At 45.2% G+C, this 18,576-nt stretch overlaps 1 protein-coding gene across 3 annotated transcripts; it reads left to right on the top strand.

The window, feature by feature from the left end:
- The first annotated feature begins 6,431 nt into the window (after positions 1–6,431).
- On the top strand, positions 6,432–18,262 carry RWDD2A (RWD domain containing 2A). Of its 3 annotated transcripts, XM_033939676.1 has the most exons (4): positions 6,463–6,519; positions 12,315–12,428; positions 15,795–16,022; positions 17,270–18,262. In XM_033939676.1, exons 3-4 carry the CDS (start codon positions 15,822–15,824, stop codon positions 17,945–17,947), a joined length of 879 nt encoding a protein of 292 aa, XP_033795567.1. In that variant the 5' UTR covers positions 6,463–6,519; positions 12,315–12,428; positions 15,795–15,821; the 3' UTR covers positions 17,948–18,262. The 3 variants fall into 3 exon arrangements, with proteins under 3 accessions (XP_033795568.1, XP_033795566.1, XP_033795567.1); XM_033939677.1 differs by lacking the exon at positions 12,315–12,428 and having other exon boundaries at positions 6,432–6,519; positions 17,315–18,262; XM_033939675.1 differs by lacking the exon at positions 12,315–12,428 and having other exon boundaries at positions 6,432–6,519.
- The last annotated feature ends 314 nt before the right edge of the window (positions 18,263–18,576 follow it).

The raw sequence follows: 18,576 nt of genomic DNA, 5'->3' as shown, positions 1-18,576 counted from the left end.
GTGATCGCAATGACAGCTGGGCACGGGAAGGAGGGTTGGGTCCCGAATCGGAGAGGCTGATTTTTTTAAATACACATCGATTTGAATCGATTCACCCAAAGTGAATCGGTGAATCGATTCGAATCGGAAATCGGGCAGCACTAGTATGGACTGACTCTATCTGGTCAGACCACTATTTGTGTGATTTGAACATAAGATGGCAGGAAAAGTTGGCAAAATCGGGAATTAAGAAAAATCTTGGAAAAAGGACCACCATAATTAGTAGAGGAATTATTGATCGGGTTGAATTTTGGACACATTATGAATTAAAAACCAGGTTTAATTCAGATGAAATTTTTTTAACTGATTGGAATAATTTTAGTAATCAGATTTTAGATACTACTGTACCATTAAAAACATATACAAAGAATGAAAGAAAGATCTACAAACATGTGGTATGATGTGGTTTTACTAGAACATAAAAGGGGATTACAGAAGATGGGAAAAATTTAGTTAAAATCACTATGGGCTCCTTTTACTAAGGTGCGTTAGGGCCTTAACGCGCAGAATAGTGCGTACTAAATTGCCGCGCGTGCTAGACCTTAACGCCAGCATTGAGCTGGCATTATTCTAGAAGCATACCACGCGGTGTAGCGCACAGTAATTTTGTGCGTGCGCTAAAAACGCTAGCGCACCTTAGTAAAAGGAGCCCTATGTGCTGCTGGTACCAGGGACCTAAGTGACGGTCCTGGAGGCCATCGAGTGACAGCTTATTTTTATTTAATAAGGGTTTAATTGGGTTTTAATGGCACAACCAATTATCACACCACTTAAACCCAGTTAAGTCACTTACTTTAGGCACCAGTAGGCATGATCTACTAACATAAAGCCACTTTTTTGTGAATCCAGGCCACAATGTTAGCCATTCTCATATGCAGAGCAAGCGTCACACAGAAAAATTTATATGAAAGTCTTTTTCCAAAACTGTAACAGTAAAATAAAAAGTTATGGGGCACAGAAAAAGACTTGCATTTACATATTCAAAAGCAGTTAAGTGTATGGATGTGCAATTCATGCATACATAGAGGAGCATTTTCAAAACACACGTTTAAGTCTGATTTGGACGTTTGGAGCTAGACGTCCAAAGTAGAGAATGACACGGCCAAAAAATTTGTCCCCATCCCTGAAAGTTTGGTCCCCATCTCCGCAAACCATCTGATCCCATTCGCACAAGCCTCAAATAGTTTTATATTGAATTTATTTTATTAAAGTATAAAAAGAAATAATATTCTGTACAATTGTCATTTTATAAATCAAAGTTCTGGCTGCCGAACTAGAGGAAGAGATCTTCAGCTGGCAGGGCTTTATTTATAAATGTTTATCAACACAACCAATATTCTCTAGCCCAAAGTCAGCAGTAAGAAAATGCCTATTTTTGAAAGGCAAGCCCCCATACATCTAGAAATATATACAGTAAAACCTTGGATTGCAAGTAACTTGGTTTGCAAGTGTTTTGCAAGACAAACAAAACATTTTATTAAATTTTAATGATATACAAGCAATATCTTGCAATACAAGTACATACAGTATACACGTATCACATCATCACAACTGAGCCGATGGTTCTTCTCTCTCTGACGCTGCGGGAGTGTAGTGACTATTCTTAATGAGCGCGGTCATGCAATACAAGTACATATAGTATTTTGTATTAAAGTTTTGGGGTTGAGGAACGAATCGTCTGAGTTTCAATTATTTTCTATGGGGAAACTCGCTTTGATATACGAGTGCTTTGGATTACAAGAATGCTTCTGGAACTAATTATGCTCGCAAACCAAGGTTTGACTGTATATATATTTTAATCCTTTATCTGGATTTTCAGGCCATTAGGATGCCCAAACCGCCAGGATGTCTATCTTTATGCCACATTTTTCACCAAAATTTTGTTCAAGTCCCAAAAGCCCATAACAAGACCATTTGGATGTGGGAGGGGTCAGTCCTGTAATGGACTGGTCACCCAGACATGGCAACAGAGCAGTGGGGCACCTTAGAGGGCACTGCTGTGAACTTTACATAAACATCTCACCAGAACTCCCTTATAAGTTATGGTGAGCCACTATACCCAGCTGTCTACAATCCAAATAGCCCTTATGGCTGCAGGTGCCACCTATGTGGCAGTACAGTAGGGTTGGGGGAGCTAACATTTTCCCCAATAAATGTAGTGGTTGGAGTGGCTTATGGGACTTGCTACTTCTCTCTATGGTTCACTCGCCCCACTCCCCCAGCCTACTTAAGACACCTGTGTGCAGTTCTACTAGGCTTTCCTATACCACAGGAGTGTCCAACCTTTTGGCTTCCCTGGGCCGCATTGGACGAAAAAAAAAATTTCTGGGGCCGCACAAACACTAACACTAGCTGATGAGCAAAAAAAAGGTTGAGCAGGTCCCAAATTTGCACTCACTAATATAGAAGATGTACATATTTAATAATAAACCTTCATAAAAAGCAGTAATACTTAACCTGTCTGACTGATCCTCCATTTGCACCGTTGACAGTGGGAGCAGCCACAGGCTTCCGCATCCCCCCTCTGATAAGCAGGGATGCGCGCTCCTGGTTCTCCCATTCACTTCTATTACAGCTATGGTGAGCCTCTTCAGAGGTGAGCCTCATCAGAGCGGGGATGCTAAATCAGCTATCAGTAGCGCATGTGAAGGATCGTTTAATCACGTGAAGGATCGTTTAATATTACTGCTTTTTGGCCTCCCACTTTGAGCTTAGGCTCCCTGAAAATGAACATCTCTCCTGCTGTAGCTAGTAGGGATCCCCAAGCCTCACCAATTGGCGGCCACCTCCTCCCCTTCAACTTCCCAAGTTCTGCAGCTGGCAATATTGCAGAGCTGCTGCCTTCCCTCCCTCCTTGGCTTTCATGCATGCATGAAAGCAGGGGCAGCTTGAGGATATTGCCATTGGCTGCAAAGCTTGGAGAGTTTGAGTTGCCAGACTGGAAGAAGATGTCTTCAGGTGGCAGGGCTTGGGAATCCCCCACTAGCTCAAGTATTTATAAATTGCACCCAGGCGGGGAGAAACTTTGGTACCCATCCACTAATTTTGGGCTCCAGTCCCTCCCCAAAATCAGCTGTATACGACTATGCCACTGAATACAAAAATAATTGTGATGCACATATCCCAAAGCTAACATATTCCAGTTAATAAATTCAAAATAAAACAATTTTTTCTACCTTGTTGTCTGGATGTTTTGTTTTTCCATCATCTTGGTCCGTTTCTCTTTCTGCTTTTTCTCTATCTTCAACTAATTCTCTTTCCAGTGTCTGCTGTCCATTTTTTTCTCCTCTTCTCTCGTTCCATTTCCTTCTTATGCCTGTCCAACGTATTGATTTTTCCTTTTCAGCTTTCTTAACTTTTTCTTTTCTTTTTTGCCTCTGTCCATTCAAATCTTGCCTTTTTTCTCACCCTTCTTCTTTTAAAATGTTGAGCTACCTCTCAATTTTCCATCTTCTCTCAGTCCCTAGCTCTCCCATTTTCCATCTCACTCCTTTCACAGCCTTCTATTCCCTTCTATCTACTCTCCATTACTACATTTCTACCACTGTACTCACTGCTTTCTCACTCATCTTGTCATCTCTCTTTTGACCTCATCTACATGGATCACCACTTTAAGAATCCCCCTCTCTCTCTCCTCTGGTCAGGCTATAACTCCCTGTCCCTTTCTTTCCATCTCCTAGCATCTTCTTATCCCAGCTCTCTTCCCTCCTGCCCTCCCATGGATCCATCTCTGCTCATCTAACCCCATGATCCAACATTTTGCTCCCTCTCTTTTCTGTTTTTCTTCTTCCCTCCTCCTTTGATGCTGAACAATGAAATGGAGGGAAAAAAAGAGATGCTGCACCTCTGTCTTCCATCCACAGGCCTAACATTTCTCCCTCCCTCCCTAGATCCAACTTCTCTCTCTTCCCAACTGCCCCATCCCATCTCTCCCCCTGCCTGCCTGCCTCCCTTCCCCAGGTCCACCATTTCTCCCTTTCTCTTCTCAACAGTTCTCCCTTCAAGTACCTCTTTTCCTCTTCCTCTACACCACCCCAGGTCCAACTTCTCAGACCATTGCTCACCATCTCTCTCTGTGCTCTGTTTCTGGCCCCATAAGCTCTCTCCCCACGCCCAATCTAGCACTTCTTTTAATACAAGTCCAGGAAGCTTCCTCGGCCCAGTATGTTCTCCCCCTTCTCTCTGCGCCCATGCATCTCTACCTCACTCCTCTCCCACCACCATGTCCAATAATCCTCTCTCTCTCCCTCCTCTCTCTGCCCAACAGTTCTCCTCTTTTTTTCATCTCCCCATGTGCACCATCTCTTTCCCTAGACAGACACCCAATTCTCCCTTTCTATTCTCTCCCTCAACTCAGCATCTCTTTCCCTTACTCCCTCCATTCTTCCATCCTATGGCTCATGCTCCCCTCCCTCCTAAGTTAAAAAAAAAATGCCACATAACTTGTAGAAGTGGATTTTACACAACAGCAGGTCCTCCTTCATGTTTAATCATGGAATAAATCAGCATTGAGATTTTGCTTCAGAGCAGTATTGTAAAAAGCTCTTGTTTCTGTTGTGTTAATTGTGCAAGGCATGGTACTTTGTATTTTTGGGAACCATCATATCTCGTAATCTAATATAAATATAAAGAAACCAAGCAAATTTGGCTAGTAATATGGGGAGAGGAGGACACCTCTCACCATAAACTCATAAAATCTTATTGTGACTCTGTTTCATTCAATATCCACAAATATGGAAATTTGTGGATATTGAATGAAACAGTCACAATAAGATTTTTCTTCCATCTCCTTCTCTCCCGAGTTTATGGTGAGAGATGTCCTCCTCTCCCCATATTACTAGCCAAATTTGCTTGGTTTCTATTTAAGTTTGCAGCAGTTTCAGGTTTTTGTTTTTTGCCTTTGTGGTAAATATAAAGAGCCATCCGTGATTGTGGAAAATTTTTGTTCTTGGCACGTTGTCATTCTTGGTATCATAAGAACCTTCTTGTTGGTGGTTGTCTTGGCAGGTCCAGGATTGGGCTCCCTTGCTGCAATCCTCCGCATGCGGCGTTGGCTTCTCGCGAGCGATTCACAGCTGTTTCAAAAGCCTTCTCTCATTCCCTTCCTTCTTTGCCTCCAGCGAGTATTTATTTTATGGTCGGCTCCCTTGCTGCAATCCTCCGCGTGCGGCATCAGCTCCTCACGCGTGATTCACGGCTGCTTCGAAAGCATTCTCTCTTGACGTCAGAGGGAACGCTTCTGACACAGCCGCAGATCACAAGTGAGGAGCCAACGCCGCACGCAGAGAATTGCAGCAAGGGACCATTAAATAAACACTCGCCGGGAGGCAAAGAAGGAAGGGAATGCGAGAAGGCTTTTGAAGCAGCCGTGAATCGCTCGCGAGGAGCCGGCCAGAAAAATAAATACCCACTGGAGAGAGTCATAGAAGGAAGGGAGGGAGAAGCTTGGGCCGCACGAAACTCCTTGCTGGGCCGCATGCGGCCCGTGGGTTGGACACCTCTGCTATACCAGGTGCTGATGTTCTGGAGACAGATATGTACGTTTGTATTCTGATCTTTGTGGATGTGAGGGGGGTCAGTGAACACTGGAGAAGTGGGGAATCTTGACTTTATCTCTGCAGTGGTTATCTGGTGACTTTGGGTACCTTTTAAACACTTATACCCTTTTAAAACTAGGTCCAACTCGCAGCCTATACGTTTTTATCGGTACAGGACGTCCAAGTTTTTGATTATGAGCCTGATGGCTCGTGATGCTCTTTACCAGGCAGGTCGTATCGCAATCTTCGGCGCTCTCCTTTTAGATATTTTGGCGGGTCCGCGGCACAGAGATTTCAATTACTATCAAACGTCTCCAAAGACTGAGAGACCCAGTCACGTTTCAATTTAGTAGATTCTATTGAATTCAATTTAGTTTCTTGCAGAAATACGATTTGGGCTGAATGATGTTTACAATGCAGAAGTGTACGTTTTCGTTTTATAGGATGATTTAACCCCTTAATATTTAAAGATAACACATTACATATAGCCATCAGGAAACTGGAAGGAAAGTGTTGGCACCTAAAACAGGAAGCATCGCATGCATGAATCACATCCTGTACTGTAGTTCGCTTTTGTTATTATTTTGATGTACTGATTTATACTTTTTCAATAAAAAGATTTGACTTTAAAAAAAAAACGTCTCCAAAGACACTCAATACCCCACGCGCCAGCTCCCGTCTAGAATCTCGTCCTCTCTCTCTGTCAAACAAAAGACCCCCCCGTCCTCGACAAAGCAGTTCTCTCATCTTGAAACACCCCGCCTTTACGCCAACGTCTCTCAGGGAGTCGCCTGCGCGCGTGCCATTCGTTCCCGCCCCTTTCTGACGCCGCTATCTTTTCTCAGAGCCAGTGACAGGAAGTCGAATCGGCGGGGGCGGAAGAAGTTGGCATCAGAGGGGGGCGGGACGCCGCCGACCGAGCTGGAAAAAAAATCTTTTTAGGGTAGGATTTGAGGCTCGGGAGTTTGGAAACGAGGTCAGGGGGGGGAGTGAAAGATACGCCGGACCGCTTAGAGCGAAGAGGGGCAGGCGAAATCCTAAACCGTTGGGAAGGGAGGGAGTGCGAGGTCAGTCGAATGCGCGTGGCTCGGCATCTTCTGGTGCTTTCTCTTTTGAAATAGAAAGGCTACTTGTTTTGGAAGACAGGTCGATGGTCTATGACTGCACCGAAGTCATTGCAATGGAAGGAGCTGAGTATACAGAGGATGATGATTGTAGTTGCTGTTAACTGTCATGATGGCACTCATAAAATCTGAGCAGTTTACTTCGAGTGCTGTTGGTGTGCCACAGTTAATCCCAATGTAGCAAAAGAGTGCCAAAGAGAAAGTAAAGGACTAATCTTACTGTAATTAGCGCAGAAATGTGAACTAGTTTCCAAGTTTTATTAGTGCTTGATAAATCGCTTATTAAATACCTAAGCGATGTACAATTCAAGTAAAATAGAAACACTAACCTTTAAATTAAAAAAAAACATACTGGGTTGACACACACTACTAAGGGCTCTTTTTACAAAGCTGCACTAGGGCCTTAACGTGCGGAATAGCATGCGCTAAATTTCTGCACACGGTAGCCGCTACCGCCTCCTTTTGAGCAGGCAGTTAATTTTCCGGCTAGTACGCGCTAATCCAGTGGTGCGATAAAACCGCTAGTGTAGCTTTGTAAAAGCTGCAGGATGCTTCCAGGCATTGGAATAGGGTGGGTTACTGGTTGAACAAAATGTTGGTCATACCTAATGTGACCATTTTTTTTTTTTTCATCAAAATGGGACATCTATTAATATTCAGTCCCGCCCTGTCTTTCCCCTTTTGTCCAAGCCTTTTTCTCTGTAGTCTTTCTAATGTGCTTACAACCACCTCCCTTTCTCTGCCTCTTTCTCTCCTTCTTTCCTTCCTCCCTCCTTCCCTCCCAGCAGATTTTAGCATATCTCTCTCCTCCTTTTTTCCCCTCAGATCTAGTATCTGTCTCCTTCCTCTTTTCCTCCTCCCAGGTCTGGTATCTGTCTCATCTCCTTCCCCCCTGCTCTGGCATCTCTCGCTCCGCTCCCTTCCTCCTGTTCTTCCCTGGTCTTCCTTCTCAATTTATTTTCTGCCTTTGTCTAAATTCTTTTTTATATTCAGTCCTCAATTTCCCTCTTTCACAGTATCTACCTATAGCTTGCCACCTCTTTCCCTCATCCCTTCCAGTAACTAACTCTATCCTCTTCCCTCAATCCTGCATGTGCCCATTTTTCTTTCTCCTCCCCACTTCCTTCCAGCGTCTGCTCCCTCTGTCCCTCACACTTCCATTCAGCGGCTGTACTTCCTCTCCCCCACACTTCCATTCAGTGTCTGTTTCCCTCTCTCTACCCCTTCCATCTACTGTTCACCCTCTATCTAGCCCCTTCCATTCACTGCCCTCAGTGCTCTTTCCATCCAGTGTCCACCCTCTCTCTCTCTCTCTTTCATATGGCATCTTCCCTCTTTCTATGCTCCTTTCATAAACTATCTATCCCGTGCCCCTTCTCTCCTTTGTACATGATTGATTTCAGCTCTGTCACCTCTGTTTTTCTCTCTGTCACCACCCCCTCCCCTATGCTCTGACATCTCTCTCTTCTCCTTTTTTTCCTTCCCACCCCACGGTCTGGCATCATCCCTTCCCTAATTCCCGGCATCTCTCTCCTTTCCTTTTCTTCCATCTCTCCCTCCCCCTCTATGCTCTGACATCTCCTCCTTCCTTTCCCCCTTCCTTTTCCCTTGGTCTGGCATACCTTCCTCCTTCCTTCCAAGCCCTGGCATTTCCTTTCTTTCCCTCCCTCCTTCCAAGCCCTGGCATTTCCTTTCATTCCCTCCCTCATCTTCCTTCAACACACTTCCCAATTCTCGCTCCCTTTCCTCCTTGTCACCCAAGGCCTGGTGTCCTGAACTTTATCGGGCAGCAGCAGCATTTACAATTTGCTACTGTTGCCGGCTTCAGGCCTTCCTCTCTGTCGGGTCCTGTTTTCAGGAAAGCAGGAAGTAGGCAGGACCCGGCAGAGAAGAAGGCCTGAAGCTGGCAACAGCAGCAAATTGTAAAGGTTGCTGCTGCCCGAAGAAGGTAATGGCGCCAGGCCTTGGAGCACCGAGGCAGACCGCTTCTCCCCCCTCCCAACTGAACCCCCGCTGACCCTCCTATCTCTCCCTCCTGACCCTCCCAGCGAGATAACAACCTCCCTCCAGTAGCATCGGCAGCCGCAGCAAGCTAAACAGACTGCTTCGCGGCTTTCTCCTGCCGGTGAAGCGTCACTGATGACGTCATCGGTAACGTGGCAGAGGGACTCACCGGCAGGAGAAAGCCATGAAGCAGCCTGTTTAGCTTGCTGCGGCTGCCGATGCTACTGGAGGGAGGTTGTCATCTCGCTGGGAGGGTCAGGAGGGAGAGATAGGAGGATCAGCGGGGCCCGAATCCAGGCTGCGATCTCCTGTCCCGTTGTCCCCACTCACAGCTTCGGGACGCCCTCTCTGAAAACAGGACATTTCGGCGTCCTGAAGCTGTGAGTGGGGACAACGGGATAGGGGATGTGAAAAAGGGACTGTCCCGTTCAAAACGGGACATATGGTCACCTTAGTCATACCTTGGCTCCTAGTGTCAACGACTAGAGAGATTGAGAGGAGGATGAGAAATTGGTTTGTTTAGCCCCTCAGTTTTCCTTTGCACTGGTTATTAAAAATGAGCGCAGCAGTGTTTTATATATAGATATATTTTTTTTAAAACTTTTTCATACTATTAAAACATTCCCTCTCTCTGACAATAAAATGAAGTGTTAAGTTCCGTTGACTTCAATGGAAGTCAATGGGAAGTTAAAAAATTGATAACAGAAAAGAGGTTTCTTATCATCCAATTTTCAGGTTGAAAAATCCTTATGGGATTCCCAAGTTGGGTACCTTACTTACAGGCCCGGGACCCCTTTTACAGTTAGGCCCCCTAAATCACCTGTTCCCACCCCTGCAAGACCAGCATTATTTTATCTGGTTCAGAAAAGTGGCCTCTGATATCATGTGTCACCTGATGGCAGTGGAAAAAAAGAGCTTAGGAGGCCACTTCTCTAGATCATGTAAAGAATGGATTATTTTCATAGAGGTGGCTTTTGACAGGTGGTTTGGGGCCTCTTGTTTTAGGGTCTCCCTATGGCTGTGATTTTGCAGGTTCCCCTAGGAATAAAAAGTTGCTGTTTGACTCAGCTCAAGTGTGGAAGCATCTTTGTCCCTTCTGTTTTTTTACTTTCATTTTAACACATTGCTTCTGGTTTATTGCTGATTATTTTATTTCAGTTGTAGTATGATGTTTTACTTTGCAGCTTTTTGCATTATCTTATTTAGAGGTAAAGAGGAAAAAAGTGTGGAAATAGAAAAATAAAGTGTTAAAAATCTAGCCTAGATTTTTTATTATTTTAAACAGAGTTTTTATTGATCAAACCAAGAGAGGACAACCTACACATTCCATATTGAATTGAATAGCTGCAAAAAAATAGTCCTCATAGCATATGGAACTCTAATTTTTAATACATTTTTCCACTGGTACATCAACCCCAAAAAAATAAACACTCCAGGGAGAAAGTCCTCTTTCTACTGTCAGGAGGTAAAGACAAATCAGTCAACCAAAAATTACATGAAGTGAGCTTTAAGTTCAATTTATTTGATATACTGCAAATATAAAACCAGAATTAAAATCTAAGCGTTTTACAATATAAAAAATATTTTCTTCCATTTAGGAAGATTATTACACATGATGGCAGTCAGTTTTTCCAGTTTATATATTTAATGCACAAAATTGGGGAGGCCTCAGCCAGGTCACCCAGCTCTTGTCCCTTCCCCCCTTCAGCCCCAACAGGCTGCAGCATGGTTACGTAACAATAAGCAGTACAGTTATCACTAGCATACAGCTTAATTCCTCTATCAGCATAACTATTCTTAGCACTAGCAATAACTACTTGTCTATCACTAATTTCTACCCTGGCTATTAGCTGTCCTAATCTCGACCCATGAGGCCACATTACCACATGAAGCGTGGAAAAAACTGGCCGCTGCCATGTACATTAGTCATTTCCAATCATGTAGCTGACTGAACTGTATATGAGTAGCACTGCCGTTCAAGCCGTGCTCTACTCCCACTTGGCCTGAGCTGCCATCCAAGCTTGTCAGGCCCTGCTGACTGCTTCTGCCCCCTTACACCATTCAAGCGAGTGGGTACCACTGGTCATGTCTTGGCATGCCCTTCCGTCCAAGAGGGGTTTCTCATTAGCCAGCGAGAGATAGGAGCTCTCACTTTAGAATGGCACAAATCCTAGTCCCCTTCCTCCTATATGGAACCCTTCTGCATATCTTGTGGCCCCCTCCCGGGTCACCAATCCTGCCGCTGCACCAAGCTCAGCTACTGCCTTAGCGGTTACGCTGACAGTGCGCTGACATGTAGCTCATTGGGCGGGTGTCCTCTTCCGGTGCACCACTGAAAAGATTGCTGCACCAGGAGAGTCCTAGTAAATTGCCTGCCATTTGTCTTGCCCCACCCCTTTCTTACTCCTATTGGCACCTCTGCTTCCCTCCTGTCTGCCCTGACCCATGAGGCCCCCCCCCCCATTTTGTGGCAGGCCTCGCGAGTTGCTCCAGCCTGCTTCTGTCTCTTTCCATCTGGATAAAGCAGGAACAGCTGGCATCTTCCAAGCTGTAGCTAATATAAGTTTTGCGGCATTAAGCAAATGTCTAACCAGAAAAGTCTGGTTTCTACACAATCCAGGAATAGCTCTGTTTAGCAAGTAGATTCCAGGATCCCAAGGAATTGTCAAACCTGTAATCTACTGAATCTGAAAATAGATGGAAGACTTTGACATTCAAGCAGGTCCATCAAATTTGGCTCATGATACCCTTCATTCCACAGTTTTACCCACAAAGGTACAACAACTGGGGAAACCAGCAATGCAAATGTTCTGGTGTCAAATACCATTGGTAAAGAATGTTAGTTATTTTCTTTAAGATTAGCGGCGCCGGTAACAGATATTTTTACCAAAGATTGTTCCATAGTGTCCCATTTCTCCGGAGTGTAAATTATACCATGTTCTTATTCCCAAGAATGCCTATGTTTCAGATCAGAAGTTCTGAGGTCTTTCAAGTATCCATAGAGTATGCTCACAAGAAATTTTGTAGTTCTAAAATCTTCTCAAACATCTAAAAAAGTGTATTGTCCTGTTAGGTGTGGTTTAAACCAGTGTTCTTCAGCCACCGGTCCACAGGACCAGTGCCGTGCATCAGGCCGAAAACAGTGTTTTTCAACCATTGGTCCACAGTGCGATCGATGCGGTGTTATCTTTGAGCCAGCTCCCTCTTCCTAACTGATTCAGTGCACAAAGCCACAGGCAGTGGCTCCTACGGGCATCTTGTGTCAGAGGGAAGGCTTCTAGATGAGGTACGGGACGTGCAAGGTGCAATTAGTACTATTATGGGGGCGGGGTCTGGGGTGGAGATTGGGTAGAGATGGGGGGGTCTGGCCCACGACTTAGCCCCGTGTTCTTCAACTGCCGGTCCACAGAATAATTCTTTTATTTCTGCCGGTCCATAGGTGTAAAAAGGTTGAAAAACACTGGCCTAAACCATTGCAAAGTTAATAAGTGCTTAATCTGTAAGTAAGCATAGTAATGGGATGGTGCAAGGCTATATTCTTTTGCCAAGGTAGAGAAAGGGATCAATGTATCCTCATCAAACAACAATAGACAGTCCTTTCTCCTCCCAGGTCTTGTATATGGAAGGACCCATCCCAGGCAAGGATTCCAGGTTTTGAGAAATAGGAGTATAGCATGAAAACTGAAAATCAACAGTAATGCTCATGGTATCCCAAATCTGAAAGGTATGAAGTATTGTTGGCGAGATTTCTGTTAGAATACACCTGTGTCTCTTGCAAAGCCAGATCAGGTATGAAAGGGATCCAGGTCCTATTTGTTGTCATTCAGTCTGGACCCACAGTTTATAATCATGATGTTGCAACAATAGCTTATCTGGCTTGGGTTGCCTTGTTCCAAAGGGTTCCACAGGTTTAGAACCCCCCAATCCCCCATTATCATTATGTCTAAATAAGATGCAACTTGAGAATCTAGGCTTTCTGTCACATAAAATAAATTTATGTAGTTTCTCATGAAGCTCCACAAGTGCCCTATCGGATACTTTGGTGATACCTGAAACAGATAAAGTAAATGAGGTAATACATTCATCTGGATAGTTGAGATTCTGTCAGACCAAGTTAAGAGTTTGGTGTTTCCAATGTTCCAAATCAGCCTTTCTGGCTGAGAAAAGTTTAATAGTTCGCCTAATATAAAGTATTGTAATCTGGTCACAACTAGATGCCTAAATATTTTAATTCATCAAAATCCCATCGAAAGGGAATCGATGATTGAAGTCTCTGTAAGGTGGCCTGATCATTATTAAGGTTAAGGACCTCAATCTTAGTCATATTTACCTCAAAGCCAGAAGCCTGAGAGTAGACCTTTAGTTCAGCTATCAAGTTAGGTGTATTTTTCGCTGCATAAGACGCACCCTAGATTTAGAGGAGGAAAACAAGAAAAAAAACATTCTGAATCAAATTCTCCCTGCCAGGCTCTGCACCCTGTCCCCCTCTGATGGTCCAGTGGTAGGCGTGGACAGGGCACAGGGCAGGCAGGGACAGGGCACAGATGTCAAGGAAGATGACTTTTTAAAATATACAATGTCACCTCAGTAACAACTATAGAAAAATAGACAAATATAGTGCAAGATATAGACAGCAGATATAAATTTTCAAAACTGAAACATTTTGATCACTAAATTGAAAATAAAATCATTTTTCCTACCTTTATTGTCTGGTGATTTCTTTCTTTCTTTCCTTCCTCAGGCCCAACAATTGTCCCTTCCTCCCTCCCTCCTTCCTATGTCCCCCTCAATGCCTTCCAGCCTTTGTACTCTTCCTACCCCCATTGTCTGGTGTTTTCTTTCTTTCCTTCCTCAGGCCCAACAATTGTCCCTTCCTCCCTCCCTCCTAGGTTCCCCTCACTGCTTTCTAGCCTTTGTCCTCTTCCCCCCCACCCCTCAAACTCAGGCCCAACAATTGTCCCTTCCTCCCTCCTTCAAATGTTCCCCTCACTGCTTTCCAGCCTCTGTCCTCTTCCACCCCACCCTCAAGCCTGCCTGCCCGATGTATTTAATTACCTGCCGCTGTGAGGACACGTTGATGAAGCGGCGGGAGGTGGGGGAATTCTGGCTCAGCAGCGTGACACCAGAACAGAAGTAATTGCTAGGAAGGGCCAGGTGGGTGCAGCGATTGCACGCTGCTGACCCAGAAGACTTACCCCGACGTCAGTTCTGTTACTGGAAAGAAAGGTCCCTTCTCGCCAATGTCAGAATTGACATCGGGGGTAGGGCTTTTGGGCTGGCAGCGTGCAATCACTGCACCCACCTGGCCTTTCCCTTCCTCTACCTTTGGCGGCAGCAAGCGAACGGCGGTGGCAGGCGAGGGGTGGGTGGCGGTCTAAATAAGGTAACGGTGGGGGGGGATTTGGGTATTTGCCCCATAGACGCACCCTTTTTTCCACCCACTTTTTTGGGGGGAAAAAGTGCATCTTATGGAGCGAAAAATACAGTAATCACTGGTGAAGTCAAAGACAATAGAAAGCCACCTGCAAACATACTGATCTTAAAATCTGCATCATCCACTCTCACCTACTTAATGTCAGGATTAGCCCAAATAGATGCCCTGTGAAGAGGCCTAAGGCTCTGATTGGCCTGGACGCACCATAGGAGGGGCATTAGGTGTCTAGGCCAATCAGAGCCCTAGGCCCCTTCATGGTGCATCCGGGAGGGGCCTGAGGCTCTGATTGCCCCAGGTTGTATAAGGCCAATGGGAGGGGCCTTAAACAACTTGGGCCAATCAGAGCCTCGGGCCCATACCTGGTTCATCCCAAGATGCACCGGGGAAGAGAAAGCCCATTTTTGAAGACGCAGGCCAGCTGGGAGGAGGGAGTCCGCATCCCTCTGCATCTATTTGGAAGTAAGGGGGAGGTGTTCTGTGGTGGGGGGTGCCCGTTCTGGGGGAGGGGGGTGTTCATTGGCAGCATGAGTTTCTTCGCAGCAGGAGAGAATCGGTATCTCTCCCGCTGCAGGTAGAGTTGTCACCACAGTTCCGGGTGGGTGTTCACCGGCAGCATGGGTTTCTTTGTAGTGAGAGAATCGACATGTCTTCCACAGGGGGAGGGGAGGGGGGGTTGTGATGCAGCGGGAGAGAATGGGCATCTCTTCCGCTGCATCACAACACAGGCTTTCTAGCAATCTCTGATACTGACCGGCCATAAATATGGACCAGTCACATATTTTTGTTGCCAAAAGCCAATGCCTCTTTTATTAAATGGCCTGGCATTTTTAAGAATCCACCAGAGGGCTCATTTCAATGTTGAAGAGCCCATTTGCATGTCATTGTCGGAGACTGCTAGAAAGCTCGCTATTGACAGAGATAATCCATTTTGATAATCAGCTGCTAAAATGCGTACAGGCTAAACCGTTGGTATATAATTTAGCGACGGCATTAAAGTTTTGAGAATCTGGGCCTGAAAGTTCATTTTGGTAATGTTTTTGGAACTACAGTGCTAAGCGATTTAACAGCCTGATAATCACCAGGGAGAGAGACAGAGCAGTGACAAACTTACTGAAGTCAATACTATTACTATTATTAATTATTTCTATAGCGCTACCAGACATATGCAGTGCTGTACAGAGTCACAAAAAAAAAAACAACAGTCCCTGCTTAAAAAAGTTTACAATCTAAACAGACAGACAAATAGGATGTCATGTATACAGTTAAGGGAAACGGTTAATCAGCTGGCTGGGTTGGAGGGCAGAGGAGTAGGGTTAATGATTGAAGGCTATATCAGAAAGGTGGGTTTTCAGTCTGCTTTTAAACAAGGGAAGGGAAGGGGCTTGGTGAACAAACTCGGGTGATTTATTCCAGGCATAGGGGACATCTAGGTGAAAGGAACAAAGGAATTAGCAAATACAATTACAGTACAAATATAAATATTTTCAGCCTCCTGTAAATTCTTGCACATACTTGTCAGATATTTATAAATATCTTCCTGTCCAAGTTCTTTATATTAGTTTTCAGCCAGAAGGATATTTTCAGTTTTGTCTGAAAATGTGCCAGGTTTGGTCTGACAATACCACTAAAACTGGTTTTGATCTGCTTTATTTCCAGTTTTTCAGAGACTACATCTATGAGATCATGTCAGCCTCTATTAAAGAATGCCTTGAGCTTCAGCTTTCAGAAATGGAAATGCTCTTTTCAATGTTTCCAAGGAAAGGGGAAATCAACCTTGAAGATGCTAATGCTATTTTGCATGTGCAGAAATACTTGGATAATATACGTGAAACAGTACCGCCTAAAATTGAATTTTCAGTTTCCATTGAAGTTGACGAGGATAAGGTAAATATTTAGCTCTTCCTTTGATACAAATATTTGCTACTAGTAAAGCTTGCAGTAAATGAAGATCTTTGGCTACAATCACATAGCAAAACACAGCCCAGTGTATCACATTACAGTGGTACCTTGGTTTACGAGCATAATTCGTTCCAGAAGCATGCTCGTAAACCAAAATACTCGTATATCAAAGCGAGTTTCCCCATAGGAAATAATGGAAACTCGCTTTGATACGTTCCCACCCCCCGAGGCCAGCGGCGCTGCTCTACCCCCCCCCACGAGAACTGACATTGCTCCCCCCGAAGGCCCCCCCCCCCCCGCCGCGATTCGGCAACCCTCCGCCACAATCTGAAGTTTCCCAGACCCACCCGAACCCGCTTCGTACTGTTATCTGGGCCTTGGCACCAGCATGTCCTGTGTGCATTGGTGCCAGTGCCCGAAGATCAGCCTCTTGCTGGGCCTTGAGCATCTGCGCATGCTCTAGGCCTGCGAGTTCACGTTCTCTCCGAGATTCTCGGAGAGAACGTGAACTCGCAGGCCTTGAGCATGCGCAGATGCTCAAGGCCCAGCAAGAAGAGGAGACCGATCTTCAGGCACCGGCACCAACGCACAGGACATGCCGGTGCCGAGGCCCAGATAACAGTAAGAAGCGGGTTCGGGTGGGTCTGGGAAACTTCAGATTGCAGCGGGGAGGTGCCGAATCGCAGTGGGGGGGGGGGCCAGATTGCGGGGGGGAAGGGTGCCGGATTGCGGGGGGCGTGCTCGCAAATCGAGGCACGCTCGGTTTCCGGGGCGCCGATTTTGCAAATGTTTTGCTCTTCTTGCAAAACACTCGCAAACCGGTGTACTCGTAAACCGACATACCACTGTATTGGCAGCAAAGACATGGTTTTCTTTAGTACCAGTATCACTTTTATAGGCATATGCAGCATGACACTTAATAGATGCTCAGAAGAGCTTACAATCTAACTTGGACAGACAGACACAACATATAGGGTTGGGGATGCAGAACCCAAGGTGAGAGAAGTTAGGAGTAGAAAGCACTCTCAAAGAGGTGGGCTTTTAACTGGGCCTTGAACACTGCCAGAGATGGAGCTTGCCGTAGGGATGTATGACTGTGTTCAAGAGGACTCCCCGTGGTATTTGGAAATATACCAGACATGTCATATGAAATATACTAATAGACCACTGATATGCTTGTTTCAGATTTTATAATTTACTTACTTGTACATATTCCTGTTTATCTTTTTAAGGTAAGAGCAGACTTACATGTGTCTTTGCCTCATGACTACCCACAGGGAGCAACACCACAGTTATATGCAAGATCAGCTGCACTCGATCGGGAGTTACAAAAGCAGCTGAATGAAAATCTCCTTTTACACATCCACTCTTTGAACTGTGGTGAGCTCTGCATCAGCACTGCTATCCAGTGGCTACAGGACAACATTACTTTCTATGTACAGAAGAGCAAACTGCTAACCAAATCCACTCCAAAATCTCAGGAGGTTACAAGTCAGACTTTGTTTCATCGAATGTGGATTTACAGCCATCATATATACCGCCAGGAGCTAAGGAAGAAAATATTAGAGTGTGCAAAACGCTTAAATCTGACTGGGTTCTGTCTGACGGGGAAACCAGGTGTGATTTGTGTGGAGGGCATGAAAGAGCAGTGTGAGGAGTTCTGGCACAAAATCCGCTATCCAAACTGGAAACATATTTCTTGCAAGCACACAGAAAGTACAGAAAGTGAAGGGAAAGTGGAGGAGCTGCACCTCTTTCCCACTTTTGAAGAGTTGATATTTGAAGCACATGGTGATTATGGACTAAGAAATGATTATCACATGGATTTGGGACAGTTTTTAGAATACCTTAAACAGCATCAATGTGAACATATGTTTCAGATACTTTTTGGCATTGAAGGCAAAATTTAGGCAGCTAAGTAACAAAACTAATATTGTAAAAAATACGTTGAGGGGCATAATAAAAAAAAAAGTCTTAAGTCTCCTTTTGGCCTAAGGCCCTAAACGCTGAAAGTAGCAGCAGTGAAAATGTCCATTCTCAAAAAAACGTCCAAGATGAGGTTTTTTTGAGAATGGCCTACCTCTACGTTCAGCAGTTTAAACGGCCAAACCACCACTACATAAAACACATTACCAACCAAAAAAAAGTCTAAGTCCCAAACGCCCAAAACAAGACTTTTTAGGCGAAGGAGAGGCCAGTCCTTTGCCTAAAAGCTGGATTCTATAACCAGTGTCTGTGAAAAACAACACCAGTTACAGAATCCAACCTCCCCCCCCCCCCCCCCGCATCGATCGCGGCAGGAGAGATAGCCAATCTCTCCTGCCTTGACCCCCCCCCCAGAAACGATACGGACAGGAGGGAGCCCAACCCCTCCTGCCGACAACCCCCACCCCTAAAATATGGGCAGGAGAGATCCAAGGCCCTCCTGCCCAAGACCCCCTAAAATACGGACAGGGGCCTTAGGCACATGGGGCCAACCCAGCCCATGTGCCTAAGGCCCCACCCACAGGAGGGGCCTAAGACAACTGGGCCTATTCCA

Source organism: Geotrypetes seraphini, chromosome 3, assembly GCF_902459505.1.
Source record: "Geotrypetes seraphini chromosome 3, aGeoSer1.1, whole genome shotgun sequence".
NCBI lineage: Eukaryota > Metazoa > Chordata > Amphibia > Gymnophiona > Dermophiidae > Geotrypetes > Geotrypetes seraphini.
The sequence above is the reverse complement of the archived record's forward strand: the minus strand, read 5'-3'. Positions and strand labels throughout refer to the sequence as shown.